Source organism: Rhinichthys klamathensis, unplaced genomic scaffold (genome assembly GCF_029890125.1).
Source record: "Rhinichthys klamathensis goyatoka isolate OS25496 unplaced genomic scaffold, OSU_Roscu_1.1 h1tg000174l_1, whole genome shotgun sequence".
Taxonomy (NCBI): Eukaryota; Metazoa; Chordata; class Actinopteri; order Cypriniformes; family Leuciscidae; genus Rhinichthys; species Rhinichthys klamathensis.
The window spans coordinates 1070763-1088943 of record NW_026606704.1 but is presented as its reverse complement, the minus strand read 5'-3'; the positions used below and the strand labels follow the sequence as shown (position 1 = coordinate 1088943).

The following is an 18181-nucleotide window of genomic DNA, read 5'->3' as shown; positions in this document are numbered from 1 at the left end:
GATAGATAGATTGATAGATCAATTGATAGATAGATTGATAGATAGAAAGATAGATCAATAGATAGATAGATTGATAGATAGATAGATAGATAGATAGATAGATAGATCAATGGATAGATAGATAGATAGATAGATAGATAGATAGATAGATAGATAGATAGATAGAAAGATAGATCAATAGATAGATAGATAGACAGACTCATTATTTCACACTTGTAACTAATTTAATGTTAAATATTAAATGATTCTTTCCTGCTTATCATTTAATTTTTAGCATCTGAAATCAATTATTGACCAAAACAAATAAATTCATGATTCAAAAACCCATGTCTCAAGATCTATGCATTGGCAGGATTTGTAACCAATGCACCAAGAACATCTGAATTGTTACATCCCTTACAGATAGATTGATGTTTTCATACATTCTCTTCTCACTTTGTGGCAGGTACGAAAGCACGTGAACGACCTGTATGAGGATTTGCGAGATGGACATAACCTGATCTCCCTTCTGGAGGTGTTGTCCGGTGAGACACTGGTGAGTACTGATCAATAATCACTGAATCTGAAACACTTGAAAAGCAGTCTTGAAGCGGAATACTTGAACACCTGTGCAGTCACTCGCTGTTTTTGAAGGGGGCATCTTAGATTCACCATCCACACCAGTCCACATCTGTGTGTGTGTGTGTGTGTGTGTTACTAATACAACAGGCGGATTAAATGTGCGCTCACACACTGAAAAGCTTTGCTAAAAGTGACGTAACCAGTTCCTGCACACTCATGCTTTACGGCAGCTAAAACATCTGTGTTAATAGTGTAATATGTGAACATGCTTTTGCATATTTACACACTAGTGCACTTTTACATTAATTCAGGTCCAGTTGTGTATTGTGTTACAATACATTCAGTGTCAGCTTTGGAGGAATCCTCATTCAGCATCAGATGTGCTTTACAGTGCACTAGCAGATTATATGTGACAGGTCTGGGATTGTGTGTAATATATTTTGTTTTTAAGACCTCATGAAATAATTTTGTGGCTTTTAGTCAATGCCTGTTAGCTGGCAAAGACAGTATGCTGGTCTAGCCATATTTAACTGGGCTGTGACTTAAACTTAATGACTTAAAACAAACAAATAAACAGACAAACAACAACAACAACAACAAAAAACGCTTCAACAAGTCCATCACTAACTTCCTGTCTAATTGTAAATACTCCATCACAACAGGAAGAACAATTGTATTCAACCCGTTTATAACTCAAGGACAGCAGTATGTCAAACAACTGGGTCAGTGCCTAAGATTAATGGCTGTACACGTCACACGGAAACCTTCACGAGAGCATCCGCAGTCTTTTGAAGGTTCAGCAGTATGTCAGACTTGTGAAGAAGTGTACATACTGTGCAACATGGATCAAAAGTTTACAAGCACACAATTCAAGTCATCCAAAACAATGACTCGAGTTATGGAAACTTGAAAAAAACAAAAAACACACTGCTTCGAGATCTTCCATTTTAGAAAATAGTTCACAATTATTTATCTAGCAGAAAATGTTTTATAACCATCATCAGCAATTAATCCTAAGGGAAACAATGCAAGTAATAATTCATTCTTCTGATTGTGAGTTCAATATAATAATTCTCTTCAGTTTGCATTGAGCTGTGCCCATATTATTCTTTTTATATTTTATTAGTTTGTTTACTGTTAGTTTTCTTCTTCTTATTATTATTCTTGAGAGAAAGTTTATGACAGCTTATGTTCGGTCGAAACACGTGAAAATTGGCACATAGATAGAGGAGAGTCTAAACTTTAACCATTACACATTTTGAGTTTCTATCTTTCTTCCACCGCCACCAATGGGCCAAAGATGCACTGATGTTTGCACTAATAACTTTTGAACAATAAGGCCTAGAAACAAAATGATTTCCCCCCTCTGGATCCAGAGCATGCCATGTTTACAACTACCTCCCCCCTACATTTTTTAAAATTTGAACAAATTTTGACCAACCTTCCCAAAATTTTGCTTTGATGATTGTGAGGCTGAGCCAAAAACAAATATCACTTTTTTGCAATATACGAAATCGTTCCTGACAAATTGTCTTAAGAATTTGATGACAAACGTGCCAAAGTGGGCATGAGGCTGTATCTCTGCTTTTTGGGATGAAACTTTGTACCTGTCATCAGAAACATGACTTGAGGGTACTTGCACAGTTTTGGAGCTGCGCCTCCTACAAGTCAAGTGAAATGAACACTGGCTATGTTTGCTTATAACTTCTAAACAGTTCGACCAAAAGTTATAATATTAATTGATATAATCAAAACTTGGTATGTGTCTTCGGCACTAGTCCCTGAAGCCACCTGTCAAATTTTGGGTTGGTGCCATTTAGTGGTAAAAAAAATAACCAAAGTTGCAATAATTATTTTAGCTTTTTTGAATTTCATCTGATGGCTATAAATCTAACCTCTTTCTCTTCCGTTGGTCCTACAGAATACGATGGAATATGTTTTCCCAACAGCCAAAAACAATCACCATAATTGGACAACCAATCAGAATTCAGCCCAACTTTGGCTCAGCCCAGTAATTGTTGCTTGCAGCTATAATCAATTATATATATATATATTTAGATTTAGTCTGGATCAAATGATTGACATTACACCTCCATGTATTCATTTAGAAGATTCTTTTATCCAAAGCATCTTAGAAACCATAAACTCTGTTAAAACTGAGGGATTGAGTTTAATTTGACTGAGAATTCCTCCAAAAGCTTTAACTGTTAAGTCCGGTCATTTTGTAATGTGAGTCTTTAGTTTGGCTGCGGATAGACCTTCTCACCACTGTAGAGGAGTGCCCCCTTTCTTTTGTTGACACCCTGTTTCTTTTCCTCCTTGTCTTCTGTCCTTCTCATTTTCTTCTTCTGTCCATCTCTTATGTGTCCTCCTGTTTCTGTGTCTGTATGTGTGTCTCTCTCTCGTGCTCACGTTCTCACGGTAAGCCAAGGGAGCGTGATTTTCTGAAGACGTTACGGTTGGTGAGTGCGGCTGACGCATGCACGGTTGAGCGGCATGGACGTGACCACGATGATGATGATGATGAGGATAAGGGGGTATGTGTGGACACGTGTCCTCCTGCCCCCTCAGTAACAGGACTAATGTAGCGAGTGCTGTGATATTAACTGGAGTGCTGAACCCAGAGAAGCTTGGCTTCTCATTAGTGGACTGTAGGCATCTAGAACTTTCCCCATATTTACAAATTCACCCGATAGTTAGGTTGAAGACACAGGGATGGGTAAATATCATGTTCATGATCACTAAATATTGCCTTCTGGGGTTTCTGTGGAGAGCTCTAGAATGCCAGCTTGGTCATTTCTCAACACAGAAGCTTGAGCTGTGAACTAAAGGCCTGATTCAAGTTCCTTTCGCTTCAAGAGTGTGTTAAAGACCCCATGAAATCAAAGTTCCCTTTCGATATTTTACTCGTACTGTTATGCAGAAAACTGAATTCTGAAGCCTTTGTAATCACACAGTGAAACTGCACGGCCATTGGTTCGTGCAGAGCAATAAAACTAACCAATGGCGAGGAAGCGGGGCTGCACGAGCCTATGGCAGAGAAGCCCGCCAGAGCGCTCCAGAATGGGTGTGGCATCTGGATATAAAAGCAGGCGTTCTGGCATAGGATCCTCAGATCAATTCTCCTTCAGCGACGACACTTCTCTTCGCTGACACTTCGAGGATTCAAGCCTTCTCGCCGTTGACCAGCAAAGCAGCGGATGCAACTGAATCAGCGCGCCGGCATCAGCTCACCGCCGATCCCGCCCACTGCTCGCTCACCGCGCCTGCAAGCAGCCTGATTCAGCGATCTCCTCTGCCGCCATCCGGCGAGTCTGAAAGAGCTTTTTTCCTTCAAAAAAGAGCTTATTTCACTCTCTGAAAGAGCAAATTGCGACGTTGTTTCAAATGTCGCGCCACCACTGTGGCTCGTGCAGGGGACTTCTGGATGCTTATGACGAGCACAGCGAGTGCGCCTCATGCCTGGGGAAATACCACGCTGAGGCTGCACTCACAGAGACCAGCTGCTCTCACTGCGAGAGCTGCATTTACTCTGCCCTGTCAGGGCTTTGAGAATATACATAGAGCTTTCCGCCTCTTTTAGACACACGGAACAGTGTATGCTTTGGAGGCCGCACCAAAGGGCATCCAGTCACGAAGCAGAGGATATCCAGATGGATAGTGGATGCTATTGCACTAGCCTACTCCTTGATGGACCTACAATGCCCCATCAGAGTAAGAGCTCATTCCACCCGAGGCATGGCCTCGTCCTGGGCCTGGTCCAGTGGCGTGTCCATTGGTGACATTTGTGCGGCAGCCGGCTGGTCCTCGCCGTCCACATTTACTGGGTTCTACAATCTAGAAGTCCCTGCTCTATAGGGACAAGTCCTTTCTGTCTAGTGGATTTGGTCTCAGCTAAGCCCAAACCACTATGAACTCTCCCCCCTACTATATGGGGTAACTCTGTGGCTATCACCTATTGCAGGGGTGCCCAATCCTGCTCCTGGCGATCGACTGTCCTGCACAGTTCATCTCCAACCCTAATCAAACACACCTGCCTTTAATTTTCAAGTGATCATGACGTGCTCTGAAGACCTTAATTGGTTGCTTCAGGTGTGTTTGATTAGGGTTGGAGATGAACTGTGCAGGACAGTCGATCGCCAGGAGCAGGATTGGGCACCCCTGACCTATTGCTATAATACCTTCGTGGCTCCGATCAAGGTCCGGGCCACTGGACTATTGGCACTGGACTGGGCTATTGCCTCCTCTTACCTGACCAGCTCTCGGCCCTTCTAGTGCCTAGGCCATACAGGTTTTTCTTGGAACAATTGTCTAGGGCAGGATAGACCTCCACAAGCTCTTCCGTTCCTAGGCGGCTCCGACCTACGTCTGAGCCCCTAGTGAAACGAGTATCCCCTATTATGTCTTGGTTCCTCTAGGCTCTGCTAACGGCTCAAGGCCAAGTATAACATTAAGTTGTTCCGCAGTCATAGCACGGCGTGATTGTATTGGTTCCCCATAACAGCGTCTAGCAATGGAGTACGAGTAAAGTATCGAAAGGGAACGTCTTACGTAACCTCGATTCCCTTAGATACGGGAACGAGTACTGCGTTTCAGGCCATGCTATATTGCTGCACGACTCCGAGTTCGTCGCTTCAGTCAAAATTTATGCCCATTCTGGAGCGGTCTGGTGGGCTTCTCTGCCATAGGCTCGTGCAGCTCCGCTGCCTCGCCATTGGTTTGTTTTTATTGATCTGCATTAACCAATGGCCGTGCAGTTTCGCTGCGTGAATAAAAAGGCTTCAGAATTTGGAGAAAAAGGAGTTTTTACCCATAACAGCGTCTAGCGACCCAGTGCTCGTTCCCGTATCTCAGGGAACCTAGGTTACGTAAGTAACCAAGTACGTTTTGAGTTTGAAGTTTGTATATACTGCAGTAGCGAACCGTGACTCTCGAACTTTAGCCCTCTCACCCCCTTCACTCGTCGGGAAAAAAGTAAACTCAGCCTAGCTTACTGTGTCCTCTTCTATAATACTGCATGTTACATTTGAAAAGAAACACCACATGCAAACATCAGAGTGAGCATGAGAGTTATCACCAAAATTAAACAAAAATGAATACAGTGCAAATCATCATAACAAATAATTGCATCATCACACAATCGGTGTGGCAACTGGCCACAAAACCAACACAATTTTATGTAAGCCAATGCATCATGACTCTTCTGCATGTTGATTATATATCATATCATATCATCAGCCGATTTAATGTACTGTATGTTACGGACCATATTAAACTTATGATTTTGGAAAAATGTAACTATTATGCAGAATTACAGCATGGTCACTGAGTTAGTAAATTTACAGACTGACCAGTAGTTCTGTAAAATAACTGTTTTCTCAAATAAAGCTTAACATGGATAAAACAGTGGCAGCAGTGGCCAGAATAAATTCAGTCACGTAACTTATTAGATTTTAAATAACTTACCGAAACAGCAAACAATTCCATCAGGAAAGCTTTAGCCTCTAGATTGATGCTGTCATCCAGGGCTAGATTTGCTTATAATAACTGGGGTTGAAATGCTTTAAAAAGCCTTGGCTTTCTGCACAAATGAAGCCTAATTTGCTAAATCCAGCTTTTCTTTAAAAATGTATCTTGAAAACGGCATGGATAATAAATTAGCAACGATTTCCTCATTAATTTTTTTTATGGTGTTCGCCACAGTGGGCAGGACGCATCATAAACATAATGATAACAAGCCCCACCCATTTAAAGTGACAATATGATTGGTCGATTTTCCTGTCATTTAAAATTAGTCTCTCATTGACTCGCTATTGCTTGGTAACTTCACAGCTGGACCACCAATCACAGAGCTGAAAGCGTTAGGCAGAAAAATACTAATATGTAATAAATTAATCATAAACTTTTGTTGGTCACAAAGCTTATTTTTTGCTATAATCCAAAAGCCAATGGAAAAATCTTATCGAGTTTTTGTCGAGGGATCCAGGGTGATGCGATTGCGAACTACATAAACTACGTCATCACTGCAGCGCTCTATTGCTTATAATTTGATTATTTGTTCTTATTTTATTACTATTGTTTGAGGACTTTTTTACTTGCATTAGTTAGCCCAGTATTAGTTTTTGCTGTGCCATCTGTATTTGTCAAAGCATTTCATGGGGTCCTTTAATGTTCATCATGATTTTAGAAAATTACACACACTTGTCTTTAATCAAAAGTGTCATTTCATGTGATGGAAATCTTGATAGAACATTTAGTCATTTCTGACTATTCTGTGGACAAAACACATGGAACTAATGACAGTCCTTTACTTCCAGACTCGGTTGCACTAAAGGGCAAAGCAAACGATGACTCGCTAAAGGTCATCCATCATCTGCTCAGCGGATCTCATTTCTCTTTAAGGCACACTGTACTGTACATTAAGTTTGATAAGAGCTGAATTGAGGCTTTTTTTGTTTCAGCTGGACAGTGGAGATTTTCTCTTTCTTTACACCTGCTTAATTCCGATTTGTTTTGCTTCCCGCATCAGTCTTGGCCCACTCTGCGTCTCTGACCTTGCGTTTGGCTTTGTGTTTCTTCAAGGCTTCATAAAACTTAGTGCAAACCTGTCATGTACATGTGTGAAGTTAGCAAGAAGCATCATCTGCTTTAGTCAGGCATTCAGAGAGGGATTGATGTGCAGTAGTTCTCTGTGTGAGTTTCTCTCTCCTCCACAGGCAGAGCTTGTGTGTGTCGGTACGGTGAGTGTGTGTGTGTGTGCCGAGAGCTCGATGTGTGTGATCATACATGTACTGATGGCTTCTCCTCTCTCTCTCTCCCTCACAGCCGCGAGAGAAGGGTCGCATGCGCTTCCACAGACTCCAGAATGTACAGATCGCACTCGACTATTTAAAAAGACGACAGGTAAGACCAGTGAGAACAATAATCAACACAAGTAGCGGGATTTTATTATGTTATGCAGTTCATTTCATGCAGCAGGGTCGTGGACATTGAGAATTTTAAATGGCCAAATTGTGCCACTCAATATTTGATATTCTGGTAACACTATACAATAAGGTTTTAACTACATTAGTTAACATGAACTAAGAATGAACAATACTTCTTCAGCATTTATTAATCTTAGTTAATATTAATTATAACATTTACTAATACATTATTAAAATCAAAGGTTGTATTTGTTAGCATTAGTTAATGCACTGTGAACTAACATGAACAAACAATGAACAGCTGTATTTTTATTAACTAACATTAAGAAAGATTAATAAATACTGTAACAAATGTATTGCTCATTGTTAGTTCATGTTAGTTAATACATTTAACTAATGTTAACTAATGAACCTTATTGTAAAGTGTTACCGATATTCTTGATGTTTGACATTTGTAGGCTGTTCTGTCTCTTACTGCACTTGTCAATGTCAACATGTGTGTGATGGCCAATCAAATCAAAGAAGGCGGGGCTTACTGTTCACTGAAGATGAGTGCGAATACGCTTTATTTCTAACAGCGAACGAGTGCATGTGAGATGCCTGAACATTTTATATCTCACAACTGTTTTACAATAGAAATGTTTAACGACCGAAAGAAAAATCTAGTAATACAAACTACTCAACTCTTCTGTGAAATTTCACCGTCTCGAATGATACATGTAATCCATAAATGAATGTGACAAGACAAAAAGTTTTGCGTTTTGACATAAGAGAGTGTGTGATTTGCAAGTAAATTGATTACCTCACAATTATTTAAGGGAATAAAAAATAAGATTGACACATAAAATAAGTTCTCTAAGTATTTAATTTTTTAATACACAAAAAGACCAACAAAAAAACCCCAAAAAAACTTTGGTCCCCCAATGTTCAAGACATGGTTATGGCCTTGTCATGCAGATTACCAATTTTGATTAAATAAGTTTATATTTCTGTGTATATTTTTCTGCAGCACTTATGTGAAATATAGAAAAGTGGAGTCATTTGCAGTCTTCGTAAAGTCATTGAAGCTTAACAAAAATGAAATATAATTTACAAGCAAAACTCACTGCAGTTCTGAGTATCCTGATAATGTAAATAATTTGCAGTAATGCTACTGTTAGTTACATTTGCAATTCAAAACTATGCTAATTTGTTCCCTCAGAGGCAGTTTTTCACCAGTCTAATTTCACAAGTTTCAACTAAATTATTGTAAATTGCATCTAATGTTGCACGTGTTTCCCATAATTGAAAGTCACAAGTTTCCTCATGGGTAAACATTCACAAATATAGTTTTTCTGTTAAGAGTTTTTGATAAACAATGCATTGAGGATATTCACTTTCTACTTCTATAAGTTTATAAGGAATAACTATTTCCTTTTACAAAATTGTCAGTCACAATATTTATTTATTTTTCTCTTCCAAAGAAAATAGATCTGCAATAGATAATGTGCCGAGGGCCAACAAATCTAAATTTGGCTATTTCTAAAAATACAAACCCGAGCAGTTCTACTCAAGAGGATCAGTGAAAGATGAGGAAGCAGACTTTGACATCATAAATCATAAACATTTGAGATAGTCTTGCCTTACAATGCCCTTTAGCGGTGACTGTACATACAATATTGCACGACATCTCATTTGTAATTGCTTCAATAGGCCATAAAAATATTTCTGTGAAATATGCACCTAAGAAATCATTGCTTATCCAAGAACAAGCATGGTTACAGTTGTGGGAAAGCTGTGATATAGTCATCACTGCAGGCTATTATTATGATTCACAGCACATAATCCTCATTCATTGTTTTGTTTTCATTATTAGCATTACAACCAATGAATATTAACGCAATAAGCTACAAGTCATACATAAGTGCGTACCTGTGATTTGATCATGGGTATGGAGATGCTTTGGTAACACTACTTGAAGGGGTGTGCATAAGACTAACATGACACCTTCATAATCATGACATGACACATGTCATGAATATGAAGGATGTTTTATGCATGTTTATGACAACTGTCATTAAGTGTCATTCGCTCAATTATGACATTTTTAATGCAAATATGACATTGTTTGAGATGTCTTTGTTATGACAACTTGACATAAACCAATACATCATAACCTGTCAGTGTCTTTGTCATGACAACTTGACATTACTAAGACAACACAACCTGTCATAAATATGTCATAAACATGATATAGCAGATTAATGATCAAACTTAAGAAACCACTTAGCTTTATGGGTTAACATTACATTAAACTGTCAGGTGGTTGGTTTTGACATTGGCTGTCATGAGGCCATTATAACATTTTAATGACAAATTCAATGTGTACCACTGTAGTTGAGGTCAAGAAAAATATTCATGACACAGTTATAATGCCTCATAACAGCCAATGTCAAAACCAACCACATGACAGTTTAATGTAATGTTAACCCATAAAGCTAAGTGCATGCTTTCTTAAGTTTGATAATTAATCTGCTATGTCATGTTTATGACATATTTATGACAGGTTGTGATGTATTGGTTTATGTCAAGTTGTCATACCAAAGACAATGTCATATTTGCATTCAAAATGTCATAATTGAGCGAATGACACTTAATGACAGTTGTCATAAACATGCATAAAACTTCCTTCATATTCATAACATGTGTCATGTCATGATTATGAATGTGTCATGTCAGTCTTATGCACACCCCGTCAAGTAAAGTGTTACCGATGTTTTTTAGCATGATGCAAAATAGTGACTAACTCAATAAAGAGAGTTTTCCAAATTAGTTGCAAATGCAACTAATAATAATATTAATTTCAGCAATACCAGTCTGACAACTTGGCCCATTATTGTAGAAAGTTCACTTTAAATGTGGCCATTTCAATCAGAAAATCTAAAACTATGCAAGCAATTTACAATCTAATCAAGAGTCCCCTTTCCTCCAATATCAGTTCTGTACTGTAGTGCCCTCGTGTGGCGAGCCGCGTTATAGATTTATTGCTCTTAGAATTATGTTTATAATCTAGCCATATAACCAAAGATTAGTTCTGGAAAACAAATTGATTTTTATTGCAGTATTATAAAAAGACTTGTTGCCATCAACATGTATTTTTAATGTTTAGGCCATATATGTATCTATAGTATGTATGTGTTTGTAAACCATATTAAAAACATTCTATAGTAAAGTGTGAAGTATAAAAACACTCTTGCATGTACTTCTGTGGACATTACAAATAATACTACATGCCTTTTAAGTTAGTGCTGTCAAAATGATTATTAAATATTACAAACTTTTATGTTAGATGTGATTAATCGTGAGTGATTGATTTGACAGCACTACTTCAAGTACTTATTCCCATCTCATTTGCATCTATATTAGAATGAATTGAATTAGATTTAAATGGCCATGAAATTGAGCAGCAATTAAATCTTACTGAATCCAAAATATAGCCTTGCACATTGCAATATTGATGTGTTTTGGCATTGATGATTTTACGAAATTTACATTTCATTACAGTTAAATTGCATATGGTTTTGTATGAGTCTTTGTGTATAAACATGCATTGATTTAAAACTAAAATGTCATTATATATGCAGTCATGTGTTTCATGTCTTCATGGAATGCTTTCAGAGCACTTATGTTTTATCACTAGGGGTGTAACGATACACAAACCTGACGGTTCGGTTCGTCCCACGGTTTTGAGGTCTCGGTTCGGTTCGGTTCTTTTATTTTTTATTAAACAGTGCTTTAATGAACAAATTGTGTCCTTGTCTTTAAATTAATTCAATTACAAGTAAACGTTTCTCAAGGATAACAAAATTATCTGCTAATGCTGTAAACTACAGCCCTTACTTGCACATTACTATAACATTAAAGCTTAACAACAGAGCCTAGACTTTTAGCCTAAATGATATAATAATAATAATCAACACTCAAATAACAAATTGTATGAAAACATGTAAACTACACATAAGGCTATTTTTGCATTAACATGTTTTTACTCTAATTTGTTAATGTTATATAATAATTTACACAGTTGCTGTTATTTTCATGACAACTATTTTAAACATACATTAAATAATCAAGATATCATAAACAGGTTAAGTAAAATATAATATATAGGCTAATATATAGCATTTATTTAGTGAAAGAGTTAGCAAACCAGCAAGCTGTGGACACTGAATGACTTGCCTGAGGTAAATATAAAGCTATGTGAAAAACTAAGCGTTTTATTGACGTATTTCCGCTGTTGAAACACTGATTGAGTGTTTACACGAGTTATGATGCCTTTCAGTAAGTATACTGTATCTTTCAACATACCTTCGGGTGTCCATTCATGTTTATTCTGTAACTGAGGAAGAGATGATCCGCATGCATACAGTGATATCTGTCACGCCACATCTAAGAGCGCCAAAACGGCATTTATTGTTTACATTTCGTGATCAAATAGACATAATTTGAAAGATTACACCTTGCTTATTATCAAAAGTAACAAAACACTGAGCTTATTGCGATTATATGTGGTTAATGGTGGTTAGGCAACAGCCCTTTTCGTTGTGTACACATAACACATGAGGTGCAATGAGCCGGGGCGGGGCAGCAGGGGGCGGGGCTTGTTCGGTTCGCCATGAGAGTATCGCGATACGTATCGTGGGTGGTGTATCGCGGTTTTTCGGTTCGGTTCAAATATCGTTACACCCCTATTTATCACTCATCATAACTGTATAACCTGTATAATGTCCTCAGGTGAAACTGGTGAACATCAGGAACGATGACATAACGGATGGAAACCCAAAGCTGACATTGGGATTAATATGGACCATAATTCTGCACTTTCAGGTGAGTCAACTATTGTTCTGTTGGTTATTGGTCCAGTTAAAGATGTGTGAAGGATGTCCGCCCTGTTTATTCCTCACAAGGTGAAACTATGAGGATATGCCAATAATGAGTTATTGAAATTGGTTTGGTTGTTTTGTCTTAGTTTCATTTTGTTGCATGACTAGCATTTGTTTCAGCTCTTTAGATTGACTTGGGAACATGATATACATGCAAAAACTGCTTTCATTTTGCAGTTCATTCTCTGACCACAAGAGGTCAGACATGTATTTGCTCGAGGCTGTGCAGATATTCAGTGGAATGAGACAAATGTACAGTTTGCTCTGTATTTACTTCAGTCTGTGGCTGTGGTACGTAACCAACATTGCTTTATTTGGCTGCTGACTGTATTTCAGCAGATACAGACAGTGTATATGTTGGCTTGAGAAGGCAAACATGCTGTTATTGTATAAAATCCCTTACATACAAACATCAACATTTTCATTTTTAACCGTAACTCCTGGAGCTTTTAAACTACAACCACCCATAACACCCTAGCAACCATTTACAAGTGCCTATCAACCACTGAGGAACCACCTAGCAATGTCTTAAACCACTTACAACTTCTTGCCAACTTCATTACAATGTCCTAGAAACTACCTAGAACACCTTTGCAACTGCATAGAAACAAAAACACGCTAACAACCACCTAGCAACACCCTATCAACCACTCAGAACATCTCAGTAACTGCCTAGCAATCACCTAGTAATGCTTTGAACCACTTACAACTTAGCAACTGCTTAACAATGTTCTAGAAAGCACTCAGACACCTTAGCAACTACCTAGCAACACCTTAAAGTCCCACTCCGATCATATTTTGAGCTATTTTTAAACATTCCCAGTGGTCTTTAAATTATGATTATGCCATTTTTAGCCAAAATCACAAAACCTGTGCCGTTTTCTGGGACTTCGCTTCATATGGAGCTAATAATATGACAAAATGATTTGAATTTGAATTGTGTAAATTTGAATTATTTGCAAGTGTAATCTAACAAAACTGAATTTTAAATAGTTCTGAATTTGAATTTTTTTGGAACGAATATTGAACATCTGAAATTTAACAAACTGAAAGGTTTTTATGGCTGAATTTTATAGACATGTATTTTCAAACAGCTAGTTTTTGTGTTCTGAATTCAAATACTGCAAAATTTCAGTTTAAAAAAATACGGATTCAAGTTTTCAAGATAAAGAAATTCGGAACGTCAAATTCAGTTTTCTAAAATTCAATGTCAAAAATTCAATGTCAAAAATTCAGGTCTTACAGAAAGTAGGTCACAGGGAAGAGTAGATGATCTCGGAAAAGTCGAACAGAGCATTTTGGCCAATTAGGGACTGCAGAAGTTTTCCAGTGCGAACGTGGTGGTTCAAGAGGTTGCCGCTCTCTGACTCTGATCATGAATCGCCCGGAGGTAAGTTAAACATGAATGATTTTGTGTGTAGAAATACTCAGAAATACAACTTTGAGCTGATTTTTCTCAAGATGTCCTCTAACATCAGAAAAATGCCACAAGAACATGTTAACACCTAGAAAAACATTATTTTCATCGGAGTGGGTCTTTAACAACCACCTAGAACACCTTAGCAACTGCCTATCAACATCATAGGAAGTTCTGAACCCCCTTGCAGCCACATAGCTTTAAGCCTTCACATTTTTCTTCAAAATGCCAAATTAATTTAAGTCCATAAATAATCTTCAGATATATATTTTTGCATTTTCCAGGCAAGGCTTCATCAAGCCAATGTTAAAAGATTGTCTTTATGTCTCTTATCTGGTGTAATTGTTGTTTGGCTGTGGGTGGAGTGCAGTGAGCACTGTTTCTGTCAGTCTGAGCAACACGCTCACTCAAATACCCAGTGTGATGCTGTCATGCGCTTTCATGCAGGAACATTTACCCTATTTTAATGAAACTTAAATTATGTGATTTTTCTGAGTAACTACATGGTGTGATTGATTTATTAAGATCGTAATTTTAGTATCAACATGTACGTGCTGAACCTGCAAAATATTAGTATCATTACATACACAAGATCTGTCTTGTATCTTTTACTCAGTTATTCAGATTTATAATTTCATCAGATTCAACTGCTGATGGCATCTCCCAACCGTGTCTCCCAACCATTTTCTTCTGCATAATCTGTTTTATTTTTCTCATTTTCTCTGCAAATCAGTGCACATGCAATTTGAATCGCATATTCTTCTTGCAGGCTATCATTCTTAATAGCAATTTCGGTCTCGCGCACGTGTGATTGCGTTATTTCCTTATCACTTCTTATGTGTTTGGTTGTGAAACGTAGTTTGCGGACCAGACAGAAGTTGTGGGTGATCCTTTCTTTTAAAGGGGTGGTAGATTATGAGTTCACTTTTCTAACTTTAGTTAGTGTGTAATGTTGCTGTTTGAGCATTAACAACATCTGCAAAGTTACAACGCTCAAAGTTCAAAGCAAAGGGAGATATTTGCTTTTAAAGAAATCGTTTTTTAAGGACTACAACAAAGAGGCTGGTAGAACTACACGAGCTTCCTCCCGGGTTAGTGACATCACTAACCCTAAAATTTACATGAACCCCGCCCCGGGAACACGCAGTCCATGTTGAGAAGAGGAAGAGCTGTTGTAGTCACTCTGTGTGCATCTCACAACAGTTCCTATACAAGCGATTTAAAGATTATCTTGACAGAATATGCTAATTGAGGATAGCTAACTCCACATCAGCAACATACAGTCATCAACTAACCATTCAGAGATGTCCTGTTGCATTCTACATGTTGTCACTTCTTCTTAGTCTCTCAATCTTTGTCTGACTCCGGTTTAAACATAAAAGGCAGAACAGTTTCTGACATTTTAGCGTGTGTCTGCGTGAGGTAATCGGAGCTGCTAACACACACACTCTTGAAGCTCCGCCCCCTGTGTTGGGAGCTGCAGCTCATTTGCATTTAAAGGGCCAGACACAAAACGGTGCGTTTTTGCTCACCCTCAAAAAGTGACCAATTTAACATGCTATATAAAAATATCTGTGGGGTATTTTGAGCTAAAACTTCACATACACACTCTGGGGACATCAGAGATTTATTTTACATCTTGTGAAAAGGGTATTATACCACCCCTTTAAGTCATGCAGTGTGAAACCTCCGGTCTCCGATCCATCGTGTAGTGTGCACACACCAGCAACTGAAGGTTACCCCAGATAGTCACGCAGTGTGAAAAGAACAGTGACCCGACGACTTTGAAACTCGTGCAGTGTGAACTCGGCATCAGAGGACAAACAGAGGCTTTACTGCAGCTGTGCATCTGCAGGTCTGGGCTTGAGAAACCTTCACATCAAACGTACCGAGGCAGAGAGGAGTGCAGTTCACACAGGACACGCTCCAGTTTTCTGTCTGCGCTGTGAGGATTTTTAACTCTTTCCCTGCCACTCTTTCTGTGTTTTCACTGTTATACAGTAGGGGCGCTGTTACACATCTTCTAAAAGAGTGCAGAATCTCCTGATCAAAACACAGGTGAAGAAGAAGCAGAAACAAGATATATCATATGTAAACACATCCATATGTGAAATAACGCGATCATGTCAATGTCATAAATCAAAATGTCGATCAAGTGCGAGCTTTAGGACTGTGAAGCTTTGGGGTGTTGATGGACTCGATCTACTCCTCCTGTGTTTTGATCATCGTTCTGAATCTGATCCAGATGTAGTCTTTGACAAAAACACGATTTTATCAGCTTTTTGCTCAAAATATTGCTTTTTTATGAAGCTTACTCACATTCAAGTGTTGATAAAAAAAATGTTCTTTCTTTTGATATATTTAATGTTCTGATATTCTTACAACAAAATATATCCTGGGGGCCATGCAATTTGTAAAAAATTATCAAAAATGCTGGCGGGGAAAGGGTTCATTGTTGGTCAGTGGACACATGCATCAAATGAAGGTCCTTGGTCGTCACATCATAGCTCACAGCTTTTTAATGCCACATTTTAGTAAAAAACTGTTCAAAATTGTAAACTGCGTCTCTGGGCTCCTGTGTTTGGTTTCATTCCTCGGCCAACACCAATGCATCCTGGGACGAATATCCCCTGCTGATTTTGAACACACTGTCCCACGTTCGCAGCGGCAGATTATTAATATCCTTGGCTCGCCTGCTAGTTCGTTTTGAGATGATGAGGGAAGAATGTTAGCCTGTCGCAGAAGTCGACCCGAGTCTCAGTTAAAAACCCAAACCATCACAGCTCTTCCTGACACCCAATGACACCTTCACCGCACCTCGTTCTGGCAAACCACGCTGGCCCAGCCTCCCTGACGGCCCTCAATCGGCTGAAGGCATAAAAATGCATTTCTGAGGCATATCCAAAGAATGTGTTAAATAATGCTTGGGTTCATAAAACTTGCTGACAGGTAGCGTGGGGACGTGCAGAAGCACCTGCCGCTGTCACTCTCACGCGAGCCGTTGGGCATGAAGCCTGTTCCCTCATGATCTGCAGTTGGACGGTACGTACAGTAGAGTTGTTTTTGATGGCTCTGCTCAGACATTAGTCTCTCAGGGCTGATTTTTAAACCATGTTCATTTTTTTTGCCCTCTGGTCTCTTCTTTGGAAGTATCTAGTTTTGATCCCGATAAATACAATATCACGATTCACTGTAGATGAACATGTGTTGTTTGCAGCTCTTTAGGGAAGAACGCCGTTATTCATTTATACAATATTCACAGCTGGCATCTGAATTCGGTCTCTTTGAACATGCGATCAAAGGCATTCAGTTCTGAATCAAGCTGGCGTTTGCCGTTATGTTGTTTCAGAAGCTTTTGCTTGTCGTTTTTGCCTTATAATCATGCTTTAAAGTCTTTGAATAAAGAGTGTATGTTAAGCCAGTGCGGAATATTGATTTTAATTTTGAGTTTAGATTTGGTGGGAAATTCCAGGTTTGCTTTATTTGTTTGTTTGTTTATGTCATGTCTGCACAGAAGAAAACCCGACTACTACATGCAGTACATCATGCTGGGGGCTGAGGAGAATTTGAACTAGTCAGCTCGCTACCATTTAACATGGGCAGTTTTAAACAGCAGCCCTGGCCCCTGACCTTGGGGAATCACTCATTGTCAAAACAAAAAATCTGTGAAGAGTCTGAGAAGTGAGAAGAGTCTGCAGCCATAAAGGGAAAGTGGCAGAGCTTGTGCCAAAACAAGATCAGCAGATTTGATACTTGCTCACCCTGCTGAAACATCCAGCATAAGGCATGTTTTGCACGCTGGGACCAGCATATGTTGTCTTTTGGGTGCTGGTATGATCCCAGCAAGACCATTACACAACTTGTGAATGTGTTACATATAATGTTTCTTAGTGTTTGTTTGTATTTAAAGAACAAGACAATTTTCCAAATTAATTTTAATAAATTATTTACTAAAGAAAAAAAGGATACATGTTTACACAGTATAATCCCCAGTGTTAAATAAACACTACCCAGTTTTCTATCTATCTATAGGGAGTAAAAGTAACACTAAAGCAAAGGTGCAGTTAGTGAAATAAAATAGAGTCATTCTACACGTGATGACAGCCTTAGATGAAATCAACTGCAAATAATATCAGTATTTATTTTTTCATATGGTTGTATGTACAAAGGTTGTTGAGGGCTGTTTGAAGTCACCATTATGGTGATTAGTCTTCCATTTAGTTGGGCACTGCCACTTTGCCAGTGACTTTGGTTGAATTAATTCTCTAATTCACTAATCAGCACTATTCCAGCATTAACCATCACTATACCAGCACTAACCAGCATTACCCATCCTGGACCAGCACTATACCAGC

General features: G+C 38.6%; 1 protein-coding gene across 1 annotated transcript in view; it reads left to right on the top strand.

Moving 5' to 3' along the window:
* Nucleotides 1–18181, top strand: part of dst (dystonin) — a 243432-nt gene that overhangs the window by 49516 nt on the left and 175735 nt on the right. The window contains exons 4-7 of the mRNA XM_056260168.1: nt 446–535; nt 2988–3098; nt 7387–7464; nt 12261–12353. Coding sequence (XP_056116143.1) covers nt 446–535; nt 2988–3098; nt 7387–7464; nt 12261–12353 — 372 coding nt within the window. The remainder of the gene's footprint in view (nt 1–445; nt 536–2987; nt 3099–7386; nt 7465–12260; nt 12354–18181) is intronic.